This window comes from Aspergillus affinis (genome assembly GCF_023601865.1).
Source record: "Aspergillus affinis strain CMG 70 chromosome Unknown NODE_45_length_233477_cov_87_579804, whole genome shotgun sequence".
In the NCBI taxonomy this organism is placed as follows: Eukaryota; Fungi; Ascomycota; class Eurotiomycetes; order Eurotiales; family Aspergillaceae; genus Aspergillus; species Aspergillus affinis.
Window position 1 is genome coordinate 51,017 of NW_026515826.1, and position 24,515 is coordinate 75,531.

Below are 24,515 nucleotides of genomic sequence, written 5' to 3' on the forward strand. Positions count from 1 at the left end.
TTTAGCTATCTTGAAAAGATTGAACACTTACTCAAACGTAAGACTGTTCCTTGGAAACAAAAAATGCTTAAAGCGCTTCATATAGCACAAAACCTTTCGAAGTACTATACAGTAACTGACAATGATCCTTGTGGTTCAATTTATGCAATTGCTACAATCCTATGCCCTTCAAAGAAGCTTCGATACTTTGATAATAATGATTGGAAAGGGGCTGATAAGAATGGCACTAAGGTCCACTGGATGAAGGAGTATCGTGATATTCTACAACATGAATTCGATCGATATCAGGAGCGCACCCAGCCTGAGACAGGGCTCTTATTGAATCAAGTTTACCAAGAAACTATAAATGATGATCTTACTCTTCTAATTGAATCACAGGCTTCTCTTCAATCAGAGATCGATCAACCTATCGATGAAATTACTCGCTATCTTGGCACAGGTCAGTCTTCTTTTTATTATTTCTATTTCTTATTAACCAATATGATAGGACTTACGAAAGGTAATCATGGTATCTTTTGGAAAGAGCATGGCACGTGGTATTCTCTCAATACCCGCGAGTGGTGTTGGAGTTGAGCGGCTATTTAATAGTGCTCGTAAAATCTGTCACTACCAACGAGGCCGATTGAAACCTGATACAATCCGTGAGCTGATGTTACACTCCTTTTAATCAAGATTCGATCTACAACAAAACGCGCTTGAGATGATTAAAGAGTACCTTGAATCTGGAGATGCTGCTTTACTAGAAGAAACATAGAAACCCTCTGTCTCACTAAATGAGGTTGATCCAACCATCAAGAGATGTTTGATAATTTAGATCAAGTCCAAGAGGAGGAGTTTCCATCCAGACAGAAACGACCTTATACTGTTATTGAGCCTGAGGATGATGATAATGAGATAGATCTTCCTTTATCTCATACAGAGATATCAACTGAGAGGCATATACAAGGGCGATCAGGGAGAATTCGGAAGCAACCAAAGTTTCCAGCAGGTTTTGAGCTTGATAAATTGTAGTTGATCTTGACTCTTTGTTATATTTCAGTAGGAATACAATCTTAAAGGAACATGATTATATGGATTAGATGTAAGAGTAGCCTGTATATAATATTTATAATATTGAAATCAAGGAAGCAATCATCAAAGTAATCTAAACACCAAGACGAGCTTGTTCTTTATTCCTGGATATTACAAGGAGGAAACATCAAAAATACCTTCAAACATGCATAACTCAGGCCTTCCAAATTAGGTGCCGGGTCTTGGCATGTTTGTCATGTTTATTATCGGACAGGTATCGTACGATATATTAGTTGCTGAAAATTCTTTTTGCTATCGATCGGACTGCCGATATCCGATAGTGCCGCAGTCTAGAGGATTTTATTCATTTAAGTTTATATATTTTTAATAATAAAACAAATAAAAGGATACTTTATTTCTATCTAAAGATAGAGAGTCCTAATTTTTTGGATTTGTAAAATTATTAAACCTTTTATACAGGTTATCTAGGTTTTAGACTTTGTAAAAAGACTTATAAGTGAAATATTGTAAATCATATAGTATAATATTATAAAAAAAAATTATTTAATCTTGCGCACTCTGTCCTCCCCGTTGCATGTATAGTAGTTTTGGGCACCCCTATAGGGTCGCGGTCATCTCCATAGGCAGCCACTATCCTTTCAGCCAACAACAACCACCATACTTGCCACTATGGGGGCAGAAAACGCGTTTTCTGACCTCTTAGGGTCCGAATCTGATGAAGACGCTCTACTTGGTATAGAGTTTGACCCACAACTCGATTTTCTTATCATACCCGAGGAGCCAATCGAATCCTACAAATCAAATACGTTTTCTCTACCATCAACTGACCGCCCATTTGTCTCAGAGCAAGAAACTATAGATATGATTAACGATTTCACTCGGCAGCACGGCTACACCTCGACTACGAAGAATTCAAAAAAGCTCTCGTCAAGACAATTGTCCTTTCAGTGCAGCTATTAAGTGTGTTGCCGGCACCAGCAGCTGATTAAGCCACCTGGTCACGTGGGGGTGTGTCAGGAGCGGAGGGGAGTGTGTCTGTAGCGCTTCCCTAGTTTAGTTCTGCAATGCAATGGATTTCATCATTTATTGAGTTTTCGAGCTTCCCCTGAGCGAGCACGTTATAATTAAGTTATAATAATTACGTTTAAGGGTTTTTACGTTAAAATATACAATTCTATCAATTTTCAAAAACTTTAAATTAATAGAAAATATATATTTTTAGCTACTTATTATTTACAATACATATAACTATCTCGGGCTTTTAAATATCAATATTCATAAATTCTAAACGGCCTCTTAGAGTGTTAAATTAATTTAGTAACTTTTAAAGGTAATTACATTTACTGAAGATTACTATTATATTATGGGGAGTGTTACAGACACACCCCTGTCGCTCCTGGCACACCTCACGTGACTATTCTGTTTATTATGCCTAGTCAGCCACCGGTCGCGGCGGTTTGGCACTGGAGACGCGCTTCCCGATAGGGACCTCACCACCACAGTAAGTAGGGAACAGCATCTTTCGGCCAGTAGCCTACAGGCAGGAAGTCGTAGCATACAACAGACCTATGCCATAAAGCTGGGGCCAAGTATAGATCAAAAGGGCACTACTACTGGCAGCGAAGAAGTGGACCGAAAAGCGCAAGACATAGGAAGCAGTCCTAGAGAGATAGAAAGAAAAAGAGAGGTTCTGCAAGAACCTACTTGAAACAGTCTGATAAAAATCAATCAAGGACCTGTTCAAACTTTAGGTCGGTCTGCACAAGGCTGAAAACTCGGTATTAATACAGCTCCGGACAGGCAAGGTAGGACTGGCAGCCTTTCTATATCACGCAACGGCACCAGAGTAGGATTTCCCGATATACCCGAAGTGTAATAGGGGAATAGAAAACTTTAGGTACGATATTAGAATTTTTACATTATACCATAGGGTTAGACACGATCTAGAAATACAAGAACGAATAGACGTTAGGTAGCTGCTCGCTATCCCTAAGAGAGTACAAAAGGTAACAAGGTAGTAGATACAGAGAGAAGTGGTCAACTAATTCCAGCTAGCGAATAAATTGATCAAAGGTTAATGAGGCTAGTGTCAGTAAACGGGTTCTAGAGATATGTACAAAAAGCGGGAGATACATTACCGAAGCAGAAGAGTTTTTCATCCGGTAGGGCCTTCGACCCTACACAGTTTTCCCCCTTAGATAGGGAGATAGACCGGATGGCTAAAGGCCCAACGGAGTAACAATATTATTATTATCATTATTATTATATTTTATCTTTATTTAATTAATATAAGATCTCTAACGTGGTTCCCGGCACCCCATCAAATTTTCCCTTAGCAACCATTGTTTACATTTTTTAAACCACCACCATGCCTCCAAAAAGACCCCAGAAAACACAAAAATTGATTGAGCAAGAGGGTCGTCTTTTACTTGCTGTAGAAGCTATTAAAAATAGCAGGATCCCCTTTATTGCTGCTGCTGCCCGCTCTTTTGAAGTGCCACGTACTACCGGCTTGAATAAAGGGTCGCCAAAACAAGCATAATATGTGATTAAATGGCTATAAATTTACTTAGCTTAAAAAAAGTTCAGTGAATATTGGTTAGTCTTTATGGATTCGAGAGGTGCAGCTTTCAATTTATCTATATTATAAAATATGGCTAATTTACTACTTCAATCACGCGAAAAGACAATCTCTACTATTACCCTTTCTGTTGGAAAAAATTGGCCTACAGAAATCGTTAAATGCTGTTTAAATCTTATGACACGTCTATCTTGCAAATATAACTATAAATAAGCTCCTTTTGAAGATCCTAGAATTATCCTGCTATAGTTTAAACTAGTTAAATAAATTATTTAAAGATATAGTATTGACTCCGATAATATCTTCAACTTCAATAAATCTGGGTTTGCGATAGGAATAAATATTATTCAAAAAATTGTTATTTCTGCTGATTATTATAGTCAGAGAGCTCTTTTACAAGCTAAAAAATGCAAATAAATTACTGTAATTGAATATATAAGGGCTTCGGGAGTTGCCCTACCGCTATATATCATTTTCAAAGGCAAAATGTTTAAGCATCATTAGTTAAATTTTTTCCTAAAAGAAGCTGACTGGCGAGTTAATATTTCGAAAAAAATAGTTAAATAAACAATAAGATTGCTTTTAATTAATTAAAAATACATTTTATTCCAAATGTACAATTAAGAAAGGGAAAACATTGTTTTCTAGTACTGGATAGTCATGGAAATTATTTTATTCCGGAATTTGACAAGCTATACTCTAAAAATGATATTATCCCTATTTGTATGTTACTTTATGTATCGCATCTCTTACAGCCACTTGATGTAGGCTATTTTGCGATTTTAAAACGTTTATACGGAGGTAAAGTGGCAGAATACATAAGACTTAATATCAATTCGATTGAAAAAGAAGATTTCCTGGATATCTTTTTTAGAGTGCGATAACACTTTTAAAGAGACTATTATTCAAAATGGCTTTTTAGCTACTGGATTAGTCTTTTTTAATCCGGATCATGTGTTAGAAAAGTTGAATATCTAATTTAAATCTCTAATATTTATTGAACTATTACTAAATTGACTACTATCTTCCAGTAGTGATAGTGACTCTAATTCTCTCTAAACACTTAAAAAGCTAGAGAAATCTAAATTTTGTATCGATTTAGGCCTAGAACCTTTATCCGATAATCTCTTTTATTTACAAAAAGAGAGATTCAGTACTATTACAATATAACAGTTTAATTATTTTATTACTATCTTTTTCTTTCCGATTGATACCGCCAGTTAAAAGAAACAAATAAAAAACAAGTAAAATATATATATATAAAAAGCAGACCACTCACAAGGGTAGTCTAGAGAAATTAAAAGAGATTCAAAATAATATTGGTATTGAGAGAAATAGTGATAGTGATTATATATCTTTAGATCTAACTTCTATAGAAGCTATATATGAACCCGAATTACTTTAAATGTCTACTATTTGCCGCGAGTTTACTTGTTCTAGCTGTAATATGAAAGGATACAGGATTAACTAATGCCCTGAGAGAGGTAGGTAGTCAATTTTATTATTGTTTTGGTTCTAAATTTGCTGTTGAAAATTGGGATTTTTTTAAAGTTTGAATTTAATAAAGATTCTCTACTTGATATAAAATTTGATCTATAATTCAATTTTCTTATTATACCTAAAAAATTAATCGAATTTTATAAATCAAATATATTTTTTTATTACTAACTGACTGCCGATTTGCCTCAGAGCAAGAAACTATAAATTTTATTAACGATTTCACTCGGCAGCATGGCTACGCTTTAACTACAGAGAATTCAAAAAAATATAAGAATGGCGAACAGATCAGAGTACAATATCTACAGTATAATTGCAGCAAAATATATAAAAGCAAAATTAACAAAATCAAAAGAAAAAGACAAAAAAGCTTTTATTAAAACAATTGCCCTTTCTGTACAGCTATTAAACGTGTACAATCTGGTTCTGATTCAAAATCAGAATAGGTCTGAAAGATTAAAATTATAAATGATAATTATAATTACGAGATATCTCTAGCTTATACCCATCCAATACTATAGAAAATTGATATCAAAAGAAACATTGAATCTATTGAGAATCAACTTGCAGTAGGTATAAAACCTCGTCAGATTATTTAAAGTACTGAACAGAATAATATTATAACATTATTTTCCCGGGATATCTATAACTTTCAGCAGAAATATCATTATAAATTTTTTAATGGCTGGACTTATATTTAGGCTCTTTTTATAGGTCTATTAGGAGAGTAACTTTTTAATTATATAACTGACAGAAATTATTATCTAATAACCCTTTTTTGTATATACAAAAGCAGTTTTGATTTATTTCGTTTAAATTTATATGTTTTAATTATAGACTGTATATACAAGACTAACAGATACAAGATACTATTGTTTAATATCAATGAGATTACAGCAACAGAACATACATTCTTTGTTAGTTTTGTATTTATTATAATGAATAGCAAAGCTCGTATAATTTTTTACTTAAAAATCCATTCAAAGTTTACATTCAGTTTGGTTTATAACTACCATATACAATTCTAACAGATAAGGAGAAAGCCCTTATAAATTTATGTAAAAAAGTTTTTTTTACAGCTGACAATCTGATATATCTCTAGTATATCAATAAAAGTATTTTTGTTAAAGCCCGGGCCTATCTCTACAAGGACTTGATCAGTAATATGATCGAGTCTCCAAAATTTAAGAATTCTAAAGAAAAGGCTGCATTCTATGCAGAAATAGCTAAAAAATAAAAAAGTATATTAATTAAGTAGTAAACTGTTATACAAGCGAAATTATACGTTCAAGCAATAGATTACTGGAATCTATTTAAATAAGAGTATAGTGGAATTCTTTTTAAGTCTTTACTTTCATATATTAAGAAAGAATAGCTAAATAAAGATACCCAATCTTGTATACTCTATTATTATACTAACAAATTCTTTTATCTTGATATGCGTATAATTTCCTGCAGCAAAAATGTTTACGCGCAGTTTAAAAGAGATCTTGTAACTTCTAATGCCGATCTTTTTTACGTTATTTTACCATTTTAAAGAATACTTGAGCATTAACATAACCGTTATATCAAAGCAAAAGATAATGAATAAATTACTAGTTTTATTTATATATTCCGCGAATTTCTATTTGGTAATCTATTTAAAAAGATATCTCACTCACTACACTCTCAAAAAAGTATTTGATATCTACAATTCTTATCTGATTATGAAATGCCCTATTCTAGAAAGATATATTGGCATAATAATACGCGTTACACGAGGAATCCCTTGTATACATAACATCCAGGAATGTATAAATCAGAAAATGACTAAATATTAATCATTTTTATTAATAATGGTTTCTTTACACTCCTGTTAATATATTTTTTACAGAGTCTTAAACGATCGTTCTTTCTTTACGTATTTTTATAGCTGTATGTAGTAAACTATCAAATACACCTGTTACGCCTTTTATATTAACAAGAGATCTCTCTGAGTTAAAACGAGTTCTAGCTAAAGAAAACTAAAATACCTAAACGGCCTGAAAGGACGGCAGTAAACTCGTTACTTTCATTATTGCTATTATTCTTTGCCTCTTTACTTCTACAGCTGCCTCAAAATCCAACTCTAATACAGTTATTACCTCTGGTACAATTATTCTCGCCTGATATACTGGTAACGGCTCCTGTTACATCAAGAAATAGTTGTGTATTCAAACGAGTAAACGAAAGATAGTAAATATAACTATTATTAATTAAAAGGCTCTGATTGGTCAGAAAATGGTATTTTATAATGTAATATATCAGTATAAATAATAGAGCAATTTAATAGTAGTTTTATTGTTTTTTTACTTTACTGTCTGTTTACCTCGTCCGCTTGCTGATTACCAAGCGGCCTTCTGAATAACTTCATTATACGATCCGGCCTAGCTACGTCAGGCCTAGTCAGGGTTCAGGGCTCAGGGCTAGGGGCTAATATGTGAAGCCTGAGGTCCCTACCTGCGGCTGACTAAGCTACCTGGTCACGTGGGGGTGTGTCAGGAGCGGAGGGAAGTGTGTCTGTAACGCTTCCCTATTATAAAAGGATTTAATTAGATTATAAATCTTATATTTTACAGTTTTTACGTTAAAAGTAAAAGTTCACAATATCTCTGAATTGTTACAGGGTCAAGCTATCTACAGGCTTATAGACAAGACGTAGCTCGAAGAGCTGCAACAGGATCTTCAAGCAGACGGAAAGATATGCGGATCCCAGAACGGATAATATAACGTTCCGGGCCACGCTGAAGAGGTGCCTCAGGTACCCTAGGTCTGTACCGTAACAATTTTGTGACGAACTGACCAAGGCTTACTATATAGAGCGATGCGCATACCAAGTTTTCGACTTGGTATTCTGGTCTTTTTAGTAGCTCAGTTAGTAACTGGACGTCCTACTAAACGGTCTTGGCGGGTAGAAACGCACCTACCACTGCCAAGCCCGTAACAAATTTTATATAATTTAATTTTAAAAATTAATAATCTATTGGAATTTAAGAGATCTCAAAAATAATATTAATAATTAAAATATTATAAATTTAAGTTTAATTATTAATATAATTATTTAATTACATAAAAATAAATTATAATCATATGTAAAATATAATAATTAAGATAAATTTAATTACAGGAACTTGCTGGCAGGAAGATGGTGTTGTTATCTCCTGAGCCAAGGACTTCCCGATATGGACTTCCGATACGAACTTCCTAGTACGGAGAAACCTTCCCGAAGGCATTCCTGCCTGAGGCAGAGCCTCAGTTAGTATATAGAGGCCTTAGACCCTCGCTCCTAGATAGCCTTTCTTCTCCATGGGAAAATTCCTTGACTACGAGTCATAAACAAACTAGTCTTTTACTAGGCTCCTTTGTAGACCGTCACAGATGGAATCTCCCGGATCTTCCACACTGACACATTCATTTGTTAGGTCCCTGACAGGAGGTGACACTAAGGAGGTCAGGTAAGTTTGACCTAACTTTTTATAGTAGACTTAGTATATATGACGGGTTGGATGGTTGAATTTCTATAGAGTGCCTACTATACTGTTTAAAGTGGTAGTCTAATAAGCAGTAAAAGGACTTCAACGAAATTAGTCCAATTTTACTTTTGTTGCGGAGTGGCCGCTATAAACCGCCGCAGGCAGGCACCCGGAGCGCAGCTCCTGGCACTCATTCTGCAATCAAAGGTCATAGAAATCGGCTGATTTGTCCTTGCCAAGTTCCCGAGCAGCCCCTGCTATCACTTGCCGTACTCCATAGGCTGAGCTTGCTGAGATAGCTCCCTACTCCATACAGTATAGTGAGCCAGAACTGTGTATATTAGTTCTAAAGCGGTTTAGCGCCCGGTAGCCCTCTGGCAAAGACCGCAACGTACTCCGTACTCACGTTGAAAAAAACATCAGTCTCTGGCTGCTAGGCTATCCAATTGGACATGCTTACAAGCTCATTGCCTCTGGTGTTATGCAGGAACGCCCCACTAATAAAGGCTTACCAAAGATTGACGATTTGTTCCAGAAGATGGAATAGCGTACCTGCAGCGAAAGCGACGTCGTCGGCAAATCCCCAGATTATCTTTTCGGGAATTCAACCAACTGGGGTGCCACACCTGGGCAATTATCTGGGTGCCCTGAGAGAATGGGTTCGGCTACAGGATACTGCTCCGAAGGATACTCGCATGTTCTTTTCAATCGTTGATTTACACGCATTAACGGTGCCCCAAGAAGCCCGACAGCTGAAAACCTGGAGAAGAGAGGGATTTGCAACGTTGCTTGCCGTGGGATTGGACCCCAGTCGCGCAACTGTATTCCATCAATCTGCTGTACGAGATGCTCTAGACCAATAAAGTTAAACGGCAATCACTGACCATAATCAGGTGCATGCCCACACTGAATTGTTTTGGATCCTAAGCACGGTAGCATCCATGGGATACTTATCACGCATGACCCAATGGAAGGTGAGCCGCTCCGTTCCCGCAATATATGGACTCAAAGTTCAAAAGAATGCTTTGCTGGAAGGGCCATTGAGATATTAAAATATCGTCTACCTAACACACCGCAGAGCAAACTTGACTTACCAGAAGACATAAGTTTGGAAGACTCCGCCGCAAGAGCAAAACTACGCCTTGGACTTTTCTCTTATCCTGTTTTGCAGGCGGCGGACATTCTCGTCCACAGGTTTGTGGCTTATGGCTTAAACTGGGCTTAGTACTAATATGACCCAGAGCCACGCATGTTCCCGTTGGAGAGGACCAGAGGCAGCACCTTGAATTCTCCAGGTATACTGCAAATAGCTTCAACCATCTGTATGGCAATATCTTTCCGGCCCCTGAAGCAATTATATGTAAGGAATTATCTCTCGGACGGCCTATAGCGCACACTGGTATAAACTGACCACCACCAGCACCTGCAAAGCGAGTGATGTCTCTTAAAGAACCGACCCTTAAGATGTCTAAGTCTCACACTGACAAACGCTCCCGGATTCTCCTCACGGACAGCAGTGAGGATATTCATAAAAAGGTTAAATCCGCACTCACAGATTCTGATGCCAGCGTGTCTTATGATCCAGTCCATCGGCCTGGGGTTTCTAATCTCTTGGAGATTCTTAGCCACTTTGATGGACGGTCGTGTGAGGACCTAGCTGCAGAGTATAAGTCATCAAGTCTTCAATCACTCAAGGGCCATCTCGGAAGCCAAATAAGCCTCCACCTTCAACCCATTCGAGAGAGGTACTTGTCACTTATCGCAGACAAAACAAATTATCTGGATGTTGTAGCAGAGGAGGGCGCTCGAACCGCATCTGCTAATGCTGATGTAACCATGCGTCGAGTTCGAGAGACTCTGGGGCTGTAATGGGAATGTTGACCGATAAATCACATCATGTGTATTTTACAAGAAAACCAGTGGGTAAGTAGTGTCCGATGATTTTATTCCATATTCTCTGCGAGAATATCACTCATTTTGCAGTTTCGCCACAAATAGTGCCTATTCTAGATAGCATCTGACGAGCATGCATGGCTCTTAAGCCCAGTCTCATGCTTATTCAACATCGTTGTTCGATAGATTCGCATTAACCTTCGGTTCTTGTAAAAGTTGCTACTGTCAGGAGGCTTGCAGATATAACTTTATTAGTGCGGGTGATGGCCATTATGAGGGAACCGAGCACCGATGTTTGACATTATTGTTGATATTGCAGTTCCGGATACATAATAACCTTCCATTCAAGTTTTGCGAATCCGGAAGTGTTCGGGATCTTGGTGGGTAATATCTGCCTACTCCGTAGGACTCAACCGGGGTTAAGGGAATGGTTGCGTTGCAAGACCATGTCCCTCGCGAGGTTTCCTTGCGGTTGTTTGAAGTTTTTATATAGGACGATGCTAGCAGTAAATGCCATGCATGACTTTCTACGGTGTATCCACCAGAAGAAGAACTATGCAGAGAGTTGGCGACAGCTACACCGTACGGAGTATGGAATGAACACACAGTACTCCTTAGGTTGTGTCGGTCGGTAGAGAGATTACCTTAGTGGACCCCCCCACAAGTGATGACGACAACAGTCTCGCTAGCTCTGTCTCTTTTCTTCCTGGTTGAGCCAGTCAAGCTTCCAAATGGGGCCGGTCGCTCTGTAAATCAATCATCGGCCAACTTACCGAGCACTTACTTACTCCGCTGCCTGTGGAATACATCAGTCACCCATATTTCGGTGTGTACTATATCAATGCCGGAGGCCACCCGTACCAGAGCATGCGTATGCATGATGCTCCCGCCCCTATTTACCTCACTTCTACTCTTGATTCCTACCGTCTCGTGCCAACTTGCCACAGATTTTGAATCTTTAAGACTTGTCCATTCGTAGGAGCGAAACAAGCAGGGAGGGGGTTCTTATCGGAGCTGCCGTTGGGTAATCACCATGTGTCTGTGGCTCCTTTTCCTCTTGCCCATATTTTCACTATTATCCCAAGGTACATATGCCTTGATTCTTCATCGAAGGGAGAATCCTTCCATTGTCGCATTGGATATCAAACGCAAAGAGATCCTTGATCCAGTGTCGAGGGACCAAACAAGACGAAAGCGAGATAAAACAGTCAGCCAGAAACTAGATAACGAGGTTTGTTGATACATTTCTGCCTCCTTGATATAATGCGGCCGCTCGGCGTACTTGTAACTATGTTTTTCTGATAAATTGTATAGCAAACCCTCTACTTTAGCAACGTGACCCTTGGCTCACCCGAGCAAAGCCTACGTTTAGTTATCGATACCGGAAGCAGTGACTTGTGGTGTAATGCGGCAAACTCTACCCTCTGCTCTTCTTCACACAAGCCTTGTACTGCATCTGGCTCCTATGATCCAAGCTCGTCGAAGTCATATAGATATACCTCGTCTGATTTCAACATTACCTATGCGGACGGGACAGGCGCGGCCGGCGACTATGTGACGGATGTCCTACAAATAGGCGGCACGTCTATAAAGAATTTTCAGTTTGGGGTTGGCTATTCCTCAAGCTCTACGGGTATGTCGCATAATTCAACGTCTTGAGCCATCTTTTGCAAATCCTCAGCGTTAGCATGACTGGCCAGTAACTGACGGAAGCTTGCATTCAGAGGGGGTCTTAGGCATAGGATATGTCTCGAATGAAGTCCAAGTGGGCCGATTTGGACAAGACCCTTACCCTAACCTTCCTCAAGCAATGGTCAAGAACGGCTTGATCAAATCGAACGCCTATAGCCTTTGGCTCAACGATCTAGGTGCACACACGGGTTCGATCCTATTCGGAGGCGTCAACACGGAAAAGTATCGTGGTGAACTCCAGACTTTACCCATACAAACTGTTAATGGCGAATACTCGGAATTCATAATTGCTCTTACCGGCGTCTCGAGTGATACCGGATCAGACCATCATAGTTACTCGTCAGGGGCACTCCCGGCCGCTGTATTACTGGACTCTGGCAGCTCCCTGACCTATCTTCCTGATTCCATTGTGAAAGACATTTACGATGATCTCAGTGTTGTCTACGATCCATCCGGCGGCGTTGGCTATGTGCCGTGCAGCCTGGCACAGAAGGACATCAATATAACATACACGTTTTCAGCACCCAGCATCACTGTTGGTATTGATGAACTTGTTCTTGATGCAGGTGACATTCAATTCCGAAATGGCGCTCGTGCTTGTATCTTTGGCATTGTTCCTGCAGGGGAAAGCACCGCTGTTATGGGAGATACTTTCCTTCGCAGCGCATATGTCGTATACGACCTTGCCAACAATGAGATCTCTCTAGCCAATACCAACTTTAACTCAACCAACGACCACATACTTGAGATTGGGACAGGTGAAGACTCAGTGCCCGGAGCAACTCAGGTCTCTCACCCTGTTACGTCGGTTGTTGCCGATGACTCTGGAGCGAGGATTGGTGGACCGACAGGTGGCATCTTCACTGGGCTGTCATCAGCAAGCAGTACAGGAGCGGCTGTCAATGCCGATCCAACCAATACCCCAGCATTACTCGCCTTCGGTGCTGCAGCAGTAGGATACCTAGTCGCGTTCTAGAGCTGTTCACTCATACAGCGTTCTTGAATACCACCATCGCTGGATCGCTGTCCCGGCTCTTGCAGCGGCACATCTTGGCTGGACTTCTGACATTCTTTTCCCTCTTTCTTATTTTTATTTTCCCGCTTGTTTCTCTTTACTCTTTTCTTTTTTGGGTCTAGGCTTATCGGTGTCGGCTTTAAAGACGATGATTTTACGAGAAAGTTGAGTTGCAAATCTCAGTATATACAGGCTTTAAAATCCAAGACTACTTAAACATCTACTTGGCACCAAGGACCAGCCTTTCGTAGGAGAGCAACCGCATATGGTCCATTTCCCTCAATAGAAGGCCCATCCTCGCTTGACCACATTTCAACCGAGACATCCTGCTGCAGGGCGCTCGCCATGTGTCTGCACATCAACACCACCCGTCGAGCCTGGACGAGATCCCCACATTCAAGTATCGTGAGCTCTGCTTGAGCATCAAGTGCCAGCCTAAGGATATAATGAAAGAAAATGTCTTCCTGTCTGACTGTGTCAATCATGGAAACACGGGATATTGCCGGTGGAACCAATGCAAGACTAGGCTCGAACATTCGGACACTGCGCGCTGTAGTACCGTCCCAAAAAGACACAGGCGCTATGTAAGGTGGGTTTGCAATGATAACGTCACAATGCAACCTCTCCTGGAAAGAAAATGCTGAGATCTCACGGAGAGCATCTTTGACGCTAGGGGCTCTTCCGTTAGATGGAAAAAGCACATTCCCCTCTCGAAAGTACACGTCTTGTCCTGCTTGCTCTGATATAGAACCTAGCTGGATATTGTGTAAGAGATTCATGTTGGCCAGACGAACTGCCATTGGGCTGATGTCAATACCAGCAATGGACACTCGCAAATGGGGCGAAAGAAGAGCGTGGAGAAGCAATGATATACATCCTGTACCAGTGCAAAGATCCACGACGCGAAAATGGTCGTTCTCCGCGATTGCTCCGGCACGCTTATTTGAGCGTATTCTCTCCAATATCAGATTGGCCGTACGTATGGTAAATGTCTCGGTTTCTACCCTAGCTTGTCCAATATAGTCAGAAATAGCTTTGTCATTAGGCGGGGAAAGAAAAAGAAAAATTAATATAAAATGCATTGCAGAATGGAGACAGACGAGATTCCCAGTAGGCACGATGGCAGTAGGACTGGTTGTAGAATCACCTTGGAATCAGCACTCCTCTTCGGCACAGAATCTCTAGGTCTCCAAATGGTTGATCACCGAGAATGTACTGTAAAGGCACACCTCTTGACCGAGCGCGGCACATAGAGCCTAATATTTTCTTCCGCCTCGGAACAATAGACCCATCCGCTGCTTGAAGCTTTGCTGATATAGAAGTGGCTCGTTCCCCTAACCAGCGAAGTTCATTACGTGCAGACTCAATGGTGCGGCATTCACGTAACAGAAGAGGGAGGAAAGGGTGTTGTTGGTATGCCCTTGCAATCAAGGCACTGGAGAGTCGAGGCATTGGCGCGCGGTTGTCAGCATGGAAAACTTCGGCAAGCACGCTCTAGAAGCATCAAATTAGTTTGACATGACACAATGTGATCAGTGTTTGGAGACGCAGTATTAGAGATGAAGTCGAGGTGAAATGGAAGCGTATACGGAGTACTTTGCGGCGTGCGCAAAATGGATCAGGGTTCTTGGCATCTTTAGCCATGGGACCACTTTTCAATAAGAATGAAAGTCCTGATTCACAACGTCTACGGTATAAAGACCTGGCAGCTTTGACCTAGTATGTCACCTTATTCACTCTACATACCATTGGATTTTCTTTGAACGTGGTCCCTCCTCTATTGCGGGCTGAAACTACTTTGAACTCGGTGGGTTTGTTAATGCCGAGACAGAAATTCCATGGCGCTTCTTATCTGGAGCATAGACATAACATACAATACAGAAAGGCCAAGAGATACCTAATCAAATATAAAACATTGTTGATACATGAGAATGAGGTGCCGAACTCAGCTTCCACGAACCTCAGTCAACGGACCCGCTCGGCTGAGTTGCTGGTCACCTAGGATATCCGAAATCTTTGAATGTCCCTCCTTGTCTCGCTGACCGAATCCTGACAAGTGGGATTCTAGGGATTTTTCGATAGCAGGGACATTCTTGTCCATATCCTTGACGACATCTGTATTCAAGAGTTAGTTCAGAAACATTATAGAAAGATAGATCAGAATGAAATTACCGAGGCTCTCGTGCTCCCAGATGTTGGCCTTCATGCCTACCCCATAAAACGCATGTTTGCGCAGGAAAGACAACCATATTTGCACAACATGGGGGTCCCCATCTTTGACCTGCAACAACCGACGAAGTGTTATTCTCTCGAAGTTTTCCTGGCTCTTTTTGTGGATGAAATTGCTCCGAGGGAACGTCCAGCGTTCAGTGATTCGCGGTAGAGGTACCGGCCCTGAGACAGGAAGTTTGAGGTAGTATGCAGCACGCAATGCAAAGTCAGCGAAGAACTCTACATTTCGCACGCTGTAAGATCTTAATTGCAGGTCGCAGACGGGAACACCATATTCAGCTTCCTTTCGAAGCGGTCGTAAATATACAGCCTGTACACTTCGGGGTAACCGAGCTTTCCGATTTATGTTATCCAAGCGATCGACCCTATGTAATTGGTGAGCATACGAATCGACTGCAATTTACTTATAGCCTTGAGCTGTCCGTTAATACTGACCACTCTTTCGCAGGCCCTCCAGGTGTTTGCTCTAGTTTCTCTGCGCTGGAGATGGCGTTGGGAATTAGCAACCGATCTAACTTGAATTCGAGATGAACGGATCGCTAACATCGTAGCATTTTCAGCGGGCTTCTGGGCTTGGCTAGAGCTAAGTTCAGCATTCGAGTTGGCGGTTGCTAAGCAGCGACGAAACATAAACGACTGCTTCTCATAAGGGGGGAAAAAATCAAAAGTTAGCGCTTCATCCTGTCGCACGACTGTGATTGGAAACTTTGAGCCAGTACCTGACTTCCTTTCCCAGCCTTCAATAGAAGGTGGAAATTCTTAGGGGCGAACATATTAAATCACTGCGTGTCCCGGAGCAAACCTTGGGTGTACTCGTTTTGTCCTTTGCTGAAGTCATTTTCTTTGTCTCCGCGGACCTTACGTAAGCAGATAGGTGCCAAGATCACATGATACTATAAGCACCCCGCGTAAAGCTTCGGAGGAGTTTGATTGAGTTCTCTGCCTCTTTTAGTTCTTCAAAGTTGAAAATCAGTCATTCTTGTGAACATGGCTCAGCTTCAGAGCGGCCCGTCCTCGTTTGAACGAGCCAATGAGGCTTGTTCGATGTTGACAGATCACCTTCCAGTTCCTCTGCAGAATCCAAAAGTTGCAATCATCTGTGGTTCAGGTCTGGGAGGGCTCGCCGACACAATACAACATGGACCACGGGCAGAGTTCGATTATTCTTCTATACCCCATTTTCCTTGCCTTACAGGTAAGATCAGAACTGGAGATTTCTTGGATATTCAAGCTCTAACTCGCTGTAGTTGCTGGGCATGCCGGAAAGCTTGTCTTTGGTCTTATCAATGGGCAGGTTCCTGCGGTCTTGATGGTCGGCCGTGCACAGTGAGAGCCATCCAGTGAGTTTGTGCGTTATATGCAAAAATCTCACAAATTTTAGCTATTACGAAGGGCATTCCATTGATCAAGTGACATTTCCCATTCGAGTTTTTAAGCGCCTGGGTGTTGATACCGTCATATGTAAGTCTTTCGTTACTACAGTTATGTCGATCATTCTCCAACAGCCAAACTCTAGTGACCAATGCCGCCGGAGGGCTCAACCCAGACTACGCTGTGGGTGACATTGTGTTGCTTAACGATGTAAGTTCATACCATGTTTGATGAATGTGTATTCTAACATTTCTATAGCACCTTTTTTTAGCTGGACTGGCAGGAATCCACCCGCTGCGGGGACCGAATAGTGAAGAGTTCGGTCCTCGATTTCCTCCACTGTCGGACGCTTATGATCTTGAGCTTCGTCGTCATACACATGAGATCTGGAAGGAGCTATCGCAGCCGCAAAAGAGAAGACTGCACGAGGGTGTGTATGCTTTTGTAGGAGGACCAAGGTAAGTCAGCTCTACAATGTCCTTACCTACAAGATGCAACCCCGTTGCTGAGTACCGAGTATTTCAGCTATGAGACTAGGGCAGAGTGTCGTCTTCTTCATCAGCTGGGCGCGGACGTAGTCGGCATGTCGACTGTTCCGGAAATTGTAGTCGCTAGACACACCGGTCTCAGGGTTCTTGCACTCAGCCTCGTGACAAACACAGCCGTCCTCTCCCCTGGGCCTCGTGGAGACGACAACCTGATTCAGGGGAAAGACACGCAAGAACTAGATGCTATCCTGCAGAAAGGGAAAGCAAATCATGAAGAAGTTCTTGAAGCAGGCCGTTCTGCCGCCATTGATATGCAGGTTCGCATCCCCTCCCCAGAGCGTGCCTCTGTATACTGATGATAATTCCAAATAGAAAATCGTCACGCGACTAGTCTCAGATGTTTTCATGGATCAGCATAGTTAGATGACTGTGCCCGAATGCACAAAAGGGTGGGATCGTCGGGACATCTTGCGCAACCAATTCCTGTGAATAAGCATCATTCGAATTCGTTCACCCCCTGGTGTTGGCTCAGGCCATACCGAGGGCAGAAGTCACTTCTTCATTTGCCCTTCATATGCCGTTTGGCTCGCAGGTTTTTGTAATATTCTCCTTTGCCACTCTTTTTAGTAGCCTGAATGCCTTGGTACTTCGACTCGAAACGGCGAGATTCACGTTCGGAGGCCAATACTTCTTCGACAAAGGTCTTTTTCCGGTCTTTCTTAGTAATGCGCCCACTGAAGAACTCGCCCGGGCCTTCGATAATGGTTCCAATCTGAGAATACTGGGGTGGTTGGACTTTGCCATTTTCCTTTTTATAATGACGTTTAGGATCTAATACTGAGCGCATCCGTAGGATCTGCAGGTCTCGTTTGAGTTCCGGCGTCAACTCAGTTTTCGGGAGATTGAACCAGTCGGCACCTGCTGTTTGTTTTTCCTTGATGATCGACACAGATGTTAGCCCAATCCACACCATGTTACGATGAACCATCGAAGCTTTGTTGATTATGCTCAGAGTAACTATGAAAAATAGAACTCTCATTGGCACAGCGCAGTCCAAGACGGACTGGTGAAGCTGCATCAAGCGCTTACGCGAGAAATGTTTTCCTCATAGCATATGGAAAGGTAACAAACAGGTATCAAAAATGCTTACCTGCTTGGGTTTGGTTTTCTCTGCCGGTGAGTCTTGTGCTGGATGTGGCAGAGTAGATGTGCTTTTCTTCAGATTATCATTTACTCGAGCCGGATCAGTTGTTACAATGTCATCTTGACGGATGTATGATTGCTGCACGCAATCATGGGATAGTTGAGGGACCCTATCAAGAGATATCGAATTGCAGGTTAATAAATGTGCCAGGCTCAGGCCAACCGGGTGGAAAAGCAGATGATACAGAAATGCATCCATTTTGCATGGGAAATCACTTAACGCATACCTAGGTGACGGGTGTTCGGAATGGGTTGCAATTGTTCGCAATCTGTTTTCCGCCTCGAGCAGGAGTTGTTGGATGTTGTTGTCTGTCAAGTCTGCTTCGTGGGGCGAAGCGACGTCGATTGGCTTATCTGTTTCCATCCCTGCAGTTTGAAGAAAGAGAAAGGAAATAAAAACAATCCCAGAAAGGGTGGCGGCACATCGGCAGATTGCGAGGTATTTATAAAACCAGCGCCGCGAAGCCACTTCAGCTAGGCACTCGGCTGCTCAAGAAAAATTTGTGATGTGGGGCGGAATATTAATGTTCCTGGTTTGGTGCAGGTTGGTAGGTACCATTGTATACCGCCCGAGAGAAGGAAACATAAACATGAAATCTCCTGAATATCTGTACATACTGTATGCAACATAACATCAACACAGGTAAGATACATACATATGTACATACCTCTACCTGCCATACTCTACAAGTATCTACCTACGTAGGTGCAGCTGGTACCTTAGATATGTACGTAAATAAATCAATACCTACGTATTACTCTAACAGCTGTATATCACTTTACCTATGTACAGTACATATATTTTAGAGAATCAATAAAGATTCACTACATTTGTACATGTATGTACATACTTACCTACTTCGGTATGTACAATACATCAGGATACAGTAGGTACATACGGTGTATTAGCTGTACCAGGCAGTATTATTAATGTTCCCCGCACGCTCCTTCCGCAAACGTCAGTTCAAGCTACGCATGTGCTTGGCGCGCTCCGTTGCGCGCTATTCAACCTCAGTACCTGACCTCCATCAACGCTCCCCTCCCAGAACATCAAGCGTACGTTATTTGCTTAGCAAACTACAGGTAACCCTTATTCTCTGAAATATCCAGTGTCGGTAGTACCTACTTACAGGCAGACTTTGTGGTTGCTTCTCCTGACAAGTTCCACAGCGACCTCCGGTAGATGCCAATGACAATATCATCCATCCCAGCGAAACTATAATCATCGACCTCGATCCGATACACAATGGAGCAAGCCCCACAGAATGCCGGACAGCAGCAGGGCAGACAGCAGCCAGTATACGATACTAGAAATGGCGGTCACTATGGTAGGCGTGCCTAAATTCTGTTGTGTCATCCCCAGTTTTGATACTTGATTGATATTGACATAACCAGGTGCCAGCGCAGCAGTACGCTTATTCCTATCCGAGTCCGATTAATATTTGCTTAGGGCGACCTGGAATTGGCTGACCTGCTACGAAATAGCTTTCTGCACAAGGCTACGCGCCTGTAGCTGAGCTTTACACGGGTACTTGGGCAAATGTATGTGTGATCAACCCTAGGCAATCGGTCACAAGTCTTATTCTGTTTAGGTCAACCAGGGCTTGCAAGGGACGGCCCGAGATATTTTGACGACATATTGGCAGCACATCATCAATCACCTTGAATCTGACAACCATGACTATAAAATCCACCAACTGCCGCTAGCCCGTATAAAGAAAGTCATGAAAGCCGACCCTGAAGTAAAAATGATATCCGCAGAGGCGCCAATTCTCTTTGCCAAAGGTTGTGATATTTTTATCACAGAACTGACCATGCGCGCATGGATACATGCTGAGGACAACAAGAGACGCACCCTTCAGAGATCAGACATTGCAGCAGCATTGTCGAAATCTGACATGTTCGATTTTCTCATTGATATTGTGCCCCGGGAAGAGGCCACGTCGCATGCGAAGCGAACCAGTCAGACAGCGGGAGCTCCCGCTGGCTCTTCTGGATCTGCAGGTGCAAGCCAGCTGCCACCTCAGCATGGAGTTCAACATCCCTCTCATCATATGGCTCCTCCGGAGTACAGCCTGGGCCAACATGGTCTTCAGGACCAAGAATACCGGCAGCCGACTATGTACACAGGTGCTGTGCAATCAGATCCGACTGGCGCTTACGGGCAACCGCAGTCTCAAATGTTTGAAGGGATGTATGCTGCCTACCCCCATATGCCACCACAGCAGGTATGTTCTGGCCCTCCAGATAGCTTTGATATTCGTTGAACAGGTCGCTCGGGGTTCTTGGCTAACTATGGAAATTTCAGTGAAAATCATGGATACCCTAGTGTGTCCATTCCACATTTGACTATCTTTAGGTTTCGGCGGTGTTTTTGCTTATTTGAGAGGCTAGTGGAAATATTCTCGGTGTTAATAAACATATTTCAGATATTTGACATGTCTTTGGCCCAGTATATTAACCTAGTCACATACCCAATTCCGGTTCTAATATCCTGCGCATCCAGTGAACTCGTTCTTGGTCTTTTGTTCTTCTGAGATTCTTTCTCCCTTTCCCCTCAAAACAGCCGTATATTATCACGCAAGATCTGCTGCTGGTGCATCATTATAAACATGGAAAGGGTATCAAGTCTTCTTTCCAAATCTTGATGAGAGCGTCGTGAACTTATCGGTTTTGACTGGACTTTGAACAGTACGCGTGACCCTTGGCGAAGATTAGCATAAGAAAAAGATCCCAGCACAATCATTAGAACTCACTTTTCTAGAAGTACTGGTCCATTGATCGCATCTACACGACCGTATTTCTTGTTCCGCGTCGAAATATCGTAGAATTCATCAGTGTTCTCGGCTTGCATCAACTGGACGGTTTGCTGTAGTTCATCGAGGTTCTCTCGCAGTATGGGAACGTCAAGGCTGTCTACAAAGTCATATAGATACTCGACATCCTTCGCAAGCGCCATGACGCCATTGGGGTTGATTCTTTTCACGTCTGCTGAAAGAGGCAGTGCCTAGAGCAAAGAGTTAGCAATTCCACGGGGAACGTCGGAATTGGGTCATGGTAACAACATACAAGAATCATGTTGGCGGCATGACTCAGGGCATCGAAGTAAATGAGCTCCTTTATCTCCGTCGGAAGTCCAAGTAATGTCGAATTCATGATATTTGATAAGAAACGGGTAAGCGTCTGCATGTAGTTGCTTGGCTCCACGGGCGAAGCTTGTGCCATCCAGTCATATTCCGCGGTTTCAATGAGGTCATCAATTTTGGAGTTCACGACCTCAAAGATGCGCTTTTCCGCTGCTTTTTTATTGCTTCTGAATTTTTCCGTTGCCTTCAAGGTGACCGAGCCACCCAAGCAATTCTGAGACCTTGCAGCCACCAGAAGTAGCTCAAGCTCATGACAAGCAAGTTCAAAATGCTCTAGGTTGATGAGTATCTGTACAATTTGTCCCAAGTACTGGGATGCAAGGCGCTCAACAAGCGTATCACAAACTTGATTCGACAGCAACTCGTCGATAGCCTAAGGTAGTCAGCAACGCGCACCGGTCATTGTCCACCATGACTTACATCTTTCAGTGTTTCGTCAATGATGCTTGGATGAGCAAAATCATCATTCGCGAAGAAGTAAAACTGATTCAAGAAATTCCTAATATCAATGCAACACAGTGGATACATCTGAGAAAATGGCAAGACACATGGAAAGCTGATTCAAACAGTTAGTATCGTATGAAAAGACTTGATATATCGTGACTTGACTTGAGGTCGTACATTTGTTCTTCCGGTGACTTCTCCGGGCTATACCAACTAACGTTGAGAACTTTATCGAATTCTTCTGCCGTTTGGATTGGCATAGGCATATAGTCGTCCGTGGATACGATCTGGATATAATGTATGAGAACAGTGTACACAATTGATAGAAAAATTGTTACTTAATTTGCGACTTACCTCTTGGAAGTCATCACTGAACCTCTTTTTCAGTAACTCGGCGTATTGCCTAAACAAAACCAAAAGAAACTTATCGAAAACACCAACGGAGAAATCCCATGCCTGTGATGGTATGGAACAATCAGCTATACAATGTCAAGACCAGGAAGCGTCATGATTAGTTAGACCAACGTTCATGGTTTGCATAAACAAAGCGATGAGATTTTTGATCTTCAACAGATTTTCGGCATTGTCGACTTCCGGGAGCGCGTTGGATATCAGGCTCACGGCAGTTTGGCACATCGAGTCCCAAAGTTCATCTACCTTTTGACGCTTATCAGTTTCACCTGGGAGGGAAAGAAAACTGGGGGGTTCCGGAGTTTACATCGACAGGCGACCTTAGTTCTGGCACTCTTTTCATCGTAGACCGCTCAACAATAGCGAAACCTGCCATTTCCTCCAAAAGATTATGCAAACTGGACCCATCTTCATCAACAAGCGTTATCAATGCTGGTATCAGTAGTTCTTTTTGACGACGTCTTGTATTGGCATACTCAATCCGGAATTTATCCATATGACCGAGGGACTGATGAATGTGCAGGCACTCAAATAACGGCGTAAAATCAACCTGAAGCTCCTCGTTGTGCAAAAGATCGTACTCCTCATGCTCATCAGAGACCAATTCAATCGCGGAATTCAATTTGAACTGTCCTAGATATGTCATCCTGTCCGCCCTCTCTTTCTGCCTCGTTTTTCGCAAGTCTGTGTGGTATAAAGCGATCTCCCCTAGATACTGTGACATCTCACGGATTCTATAAAGCCATGTGTTCAGATCAGACATGACTGCTTCAGCTATGGCCCTTTGAGTTGCCGGGGCTGAACGCTGGATCATGTCCGCAATTTTGTACTGACTCACGCCTTTCAGATGAACGTTTTGAAGCTCCTCGAGTGCACGGAGGGCAGCATAGTGATTTTTCTTTGCCAACAGGTCATGGACCTGATTCGCGAGGCGCAACACTTCCAGACAGCCCTGGATGGCACGGCATGTCTCGTCAATATTCTGCCGGTGTTTTCGGGATTCGACCAGGGCCTTTTTCTGCTCGGCCAATTTTTCAGTACTGGTTTGGATAGATTGATTGAGGTCTAGTATCTCAGCGGTGAGAGTGACTGTGCCTTCCCGAATGCGGAGAAGCTGATTGACTGATGTAACAAATTCCTGGTGATTGGTGTTGCAAATCGTTTCAATCTCGGCCTCCTTGTCGGTAGCAAAACTCGATAGTGACTGTAGTAGTTGTGGCGTTCTGTTACCCACGCTGTATTCTCTGATGGAAGGTATCAATTGGTCGAGGTAGTCGGTGTCTGACGGTGATATGATGATCTAGCGAGTCCATTGAATTAGCAAAGTGAGTCAATATTTCCCCTTCTATCCCCTACCTGGTTCAGAACATAAGATGGATCATTGCGAGGACCCATAGAAGGCATCCTGGCGACTTGACTAGAAGAGTATGATAGATAGATAGATCTAGCCTTGGAGCTCCCGCCGCGCAGGTCGTCCGGCGATAAGGCCACGCGACGAAGAAGAGGGGAAGGGGAGGGGATTAGAACAGAAAGCGCCCAAATGCGAGGCAAATGTAACAAGAATAGAAATTTGGCTTTTGTCGCTGGTTGATGCAGAACTTCATTGGGGGAAAGCAATGGCCTTGATAGCAGGTATTCCGAGAGGACGCCGACTTCAGGTCCATGCGAGAGCCACTGCGTCAGATGCATACAGACGATAAGGTCAATGTAAGGTCGGTATGTATATACATTACATACCTTAGATATCCATAGGTATAATACTATACTGTACCTACTGTACCCGTATTATCATACAAAACACCAGTATTGAGTATGTACTGTACATTCAAATGTACATATAAGGTGGATAGGTACTGTACCTTAAGGTAATAATACCTACGTAACTAGGGTAGGTACCTTATGTAACCAATACCATGCTAGCGCCCCATCTGTACACACACCCTCAGCTGCTGCATAAAGGATTGTTATACCTACCTTCACACGGACTTGCAAGTTTACAATCTTTAGTCTATTCAAACC

General features: G+C 42.2%; 7 protein-coding genes across 7 annotated transcripts; 4 read left to right on the forward strand and 3 right to left on the reverse strand.

Moving 5' to 3' along the window:
- Positions 1 to 8,506: 8,506 nt before the first annotated feature.
- Positions 8,507 to 10,470, forward strand: KD926_007545 (tryptophan--tRNA ligase MSW1; the record flags this gene model as incomplete). Its single annotated transcript, XM_053100408.1, has 6 exons — positions 8,507 to 8,583; positions 9,137 to 9,440; positions 9,495 to 9,575; positions 9,680 to 9,795; positions 9,843 to 9,961; positions 10,022 to 10,470. The coding sequence occupies 6 exons, from the start codon at positions 8,507 to 8,509 to the stop codon at positions 10,468 to 10,470; spliced, it is 1,146 nt and encodes a 381-aa protein (XP_052955853.1).
- A 1,057-nt stretch (positions 10,471 to 11,527) lies between these two features.
- On the forward strand, positions 11,528 to 13,162 carry KD926_007546 (pepsin-like aspartic protease; the record flags this gene model as incomplete). Its single annotated transcript, XM_053100409.1, has 3 exons — positions 11,528 to 11,725; positions 11,809 to 12,127; positions 12,219 to 13,162. 3 exons carry the CDS (start codon positions 11,528 to 11,530, stop codon positions 13,160 to 13,162), a joined length of 1,461 nt encoding a protein of 486 aa, XP_052955854.1.
- Positions 13,163 to 13,413: 251 nt separating this feature from the next.
- Positions 13,414 to 16,206, reverse strand: KD926_007547 (mitochondrial 37S ribosomal protein uS10m; the record flags this gene model as incomplete). Its single annotated transcript, XM_053100410.1, has 6 exons — positions 13,414 to 14,206; positions 14,349 to 14,695; positions 15,162 to 15,316; positions 15,374 to 15,798; positions 15,869 to 15,972; positions 16,153 to 16,206. The coding sequence occupies 6 exons, from the start codon at positions 16,204 to 16,206 to the stop codon at positions 13,414 to 13,416; spliced, it is 1,878 nt and encodes a 625-aa protein (XP_052955855.1).
- Positions 16,207 to 16,420: 214 nt separating this feature from the next.
- KD926_007548 (purine-nucleoside phosphorylase) lies at positions 16,421 to 17,648 on the forward strand (the record flags this gene model as incomplete). Its single annotated transcript, XM_053100411.1, has 6 exons — positions 16,421 to 16,628; positions 16,681 to 16,759; positions 16,815 to 16,894; positions 16,950 to 17,014; positions 17,063 to 17,262; positions 17,330 to 17,648. 6 exons carry the CDS (start codon positions 16,421 to 16,423, stop codon positions 17,646 to 17,648), a joined length of 951 nt encoding a protein of 316 aa, XP_052955856.1.
- A 203-nt stretch (positions 17,649 to 17,851) lies between these two features.
- Positions 17,852 to 18,859, reverse strand: KD926_007549 (Fcf2 domain-containing protein; the record flags this gene model as incomplete). Its single annotated transcript, XM_053100412.1, has 3 exons — positions 17,852 to 18,376; positions 18,443 to 18,605; positions 18,723 to 18,859. The coding sequence occupies 3 exons, from the start codon at positions 18,857 to 18,859 to the stop codon at positions 17,852 to 17,854; spliced, it is 825 nt and encodes a 274-aa protein (XP_052955857.1).
- An 882-nt stretch (positions 18,860 to 19,741) lies between these two features.
- Positions 19,742 to 20,762, forward strand: hapE (CCAAT-binding factor complex subunit HapE; the record flags this gene model as incomplete). The annotated part of the gene is made up of 4 exons (XM_053100413.1): positions 19,742 to 19,823; positions 19,891 to 19,904; positions 19,981 to 20,037; positions 20,088 to 20,762. 4 exons carry the CDS (start codon positions 19,742 to 19,744, stop codon positions 20,760 to 20,762), a joined length of 828 nt encoding a protein of 275 aa, XP_052955858.1.
- Positions 20,763 to 21,119: 357 nt separating this feature from the next.
- On the reverse strand, positions 21,120 to 23,900 carry KD926_007551 (Rab GTPase-binding exocyst subunit SEC15; the record flags this gene model as incomplete). Its single annotated transcript, XM_053100415.1, has 9 exons — positions 21,120 to 21,198; positions 21,252 to 21,502; positions 21,565 to 22,014; positions 22,062 to 22,197; positions 22,263 to 22,372; positions 22,440 to 22,541; positions 22,611 to 22,742; positions 22,804 to 23,796; positions 23,853 to 23,900. 9 exons carry the CDS (start codon positions 23,898 to 23,900, stop codon positions 21,120 to 21,122), a joined length of 2,301 nt encoding a protein of 766 aa, XP_052955859.1.
- Positions 23,901 to 24,515: the final 615 nt, after the last annotated feature.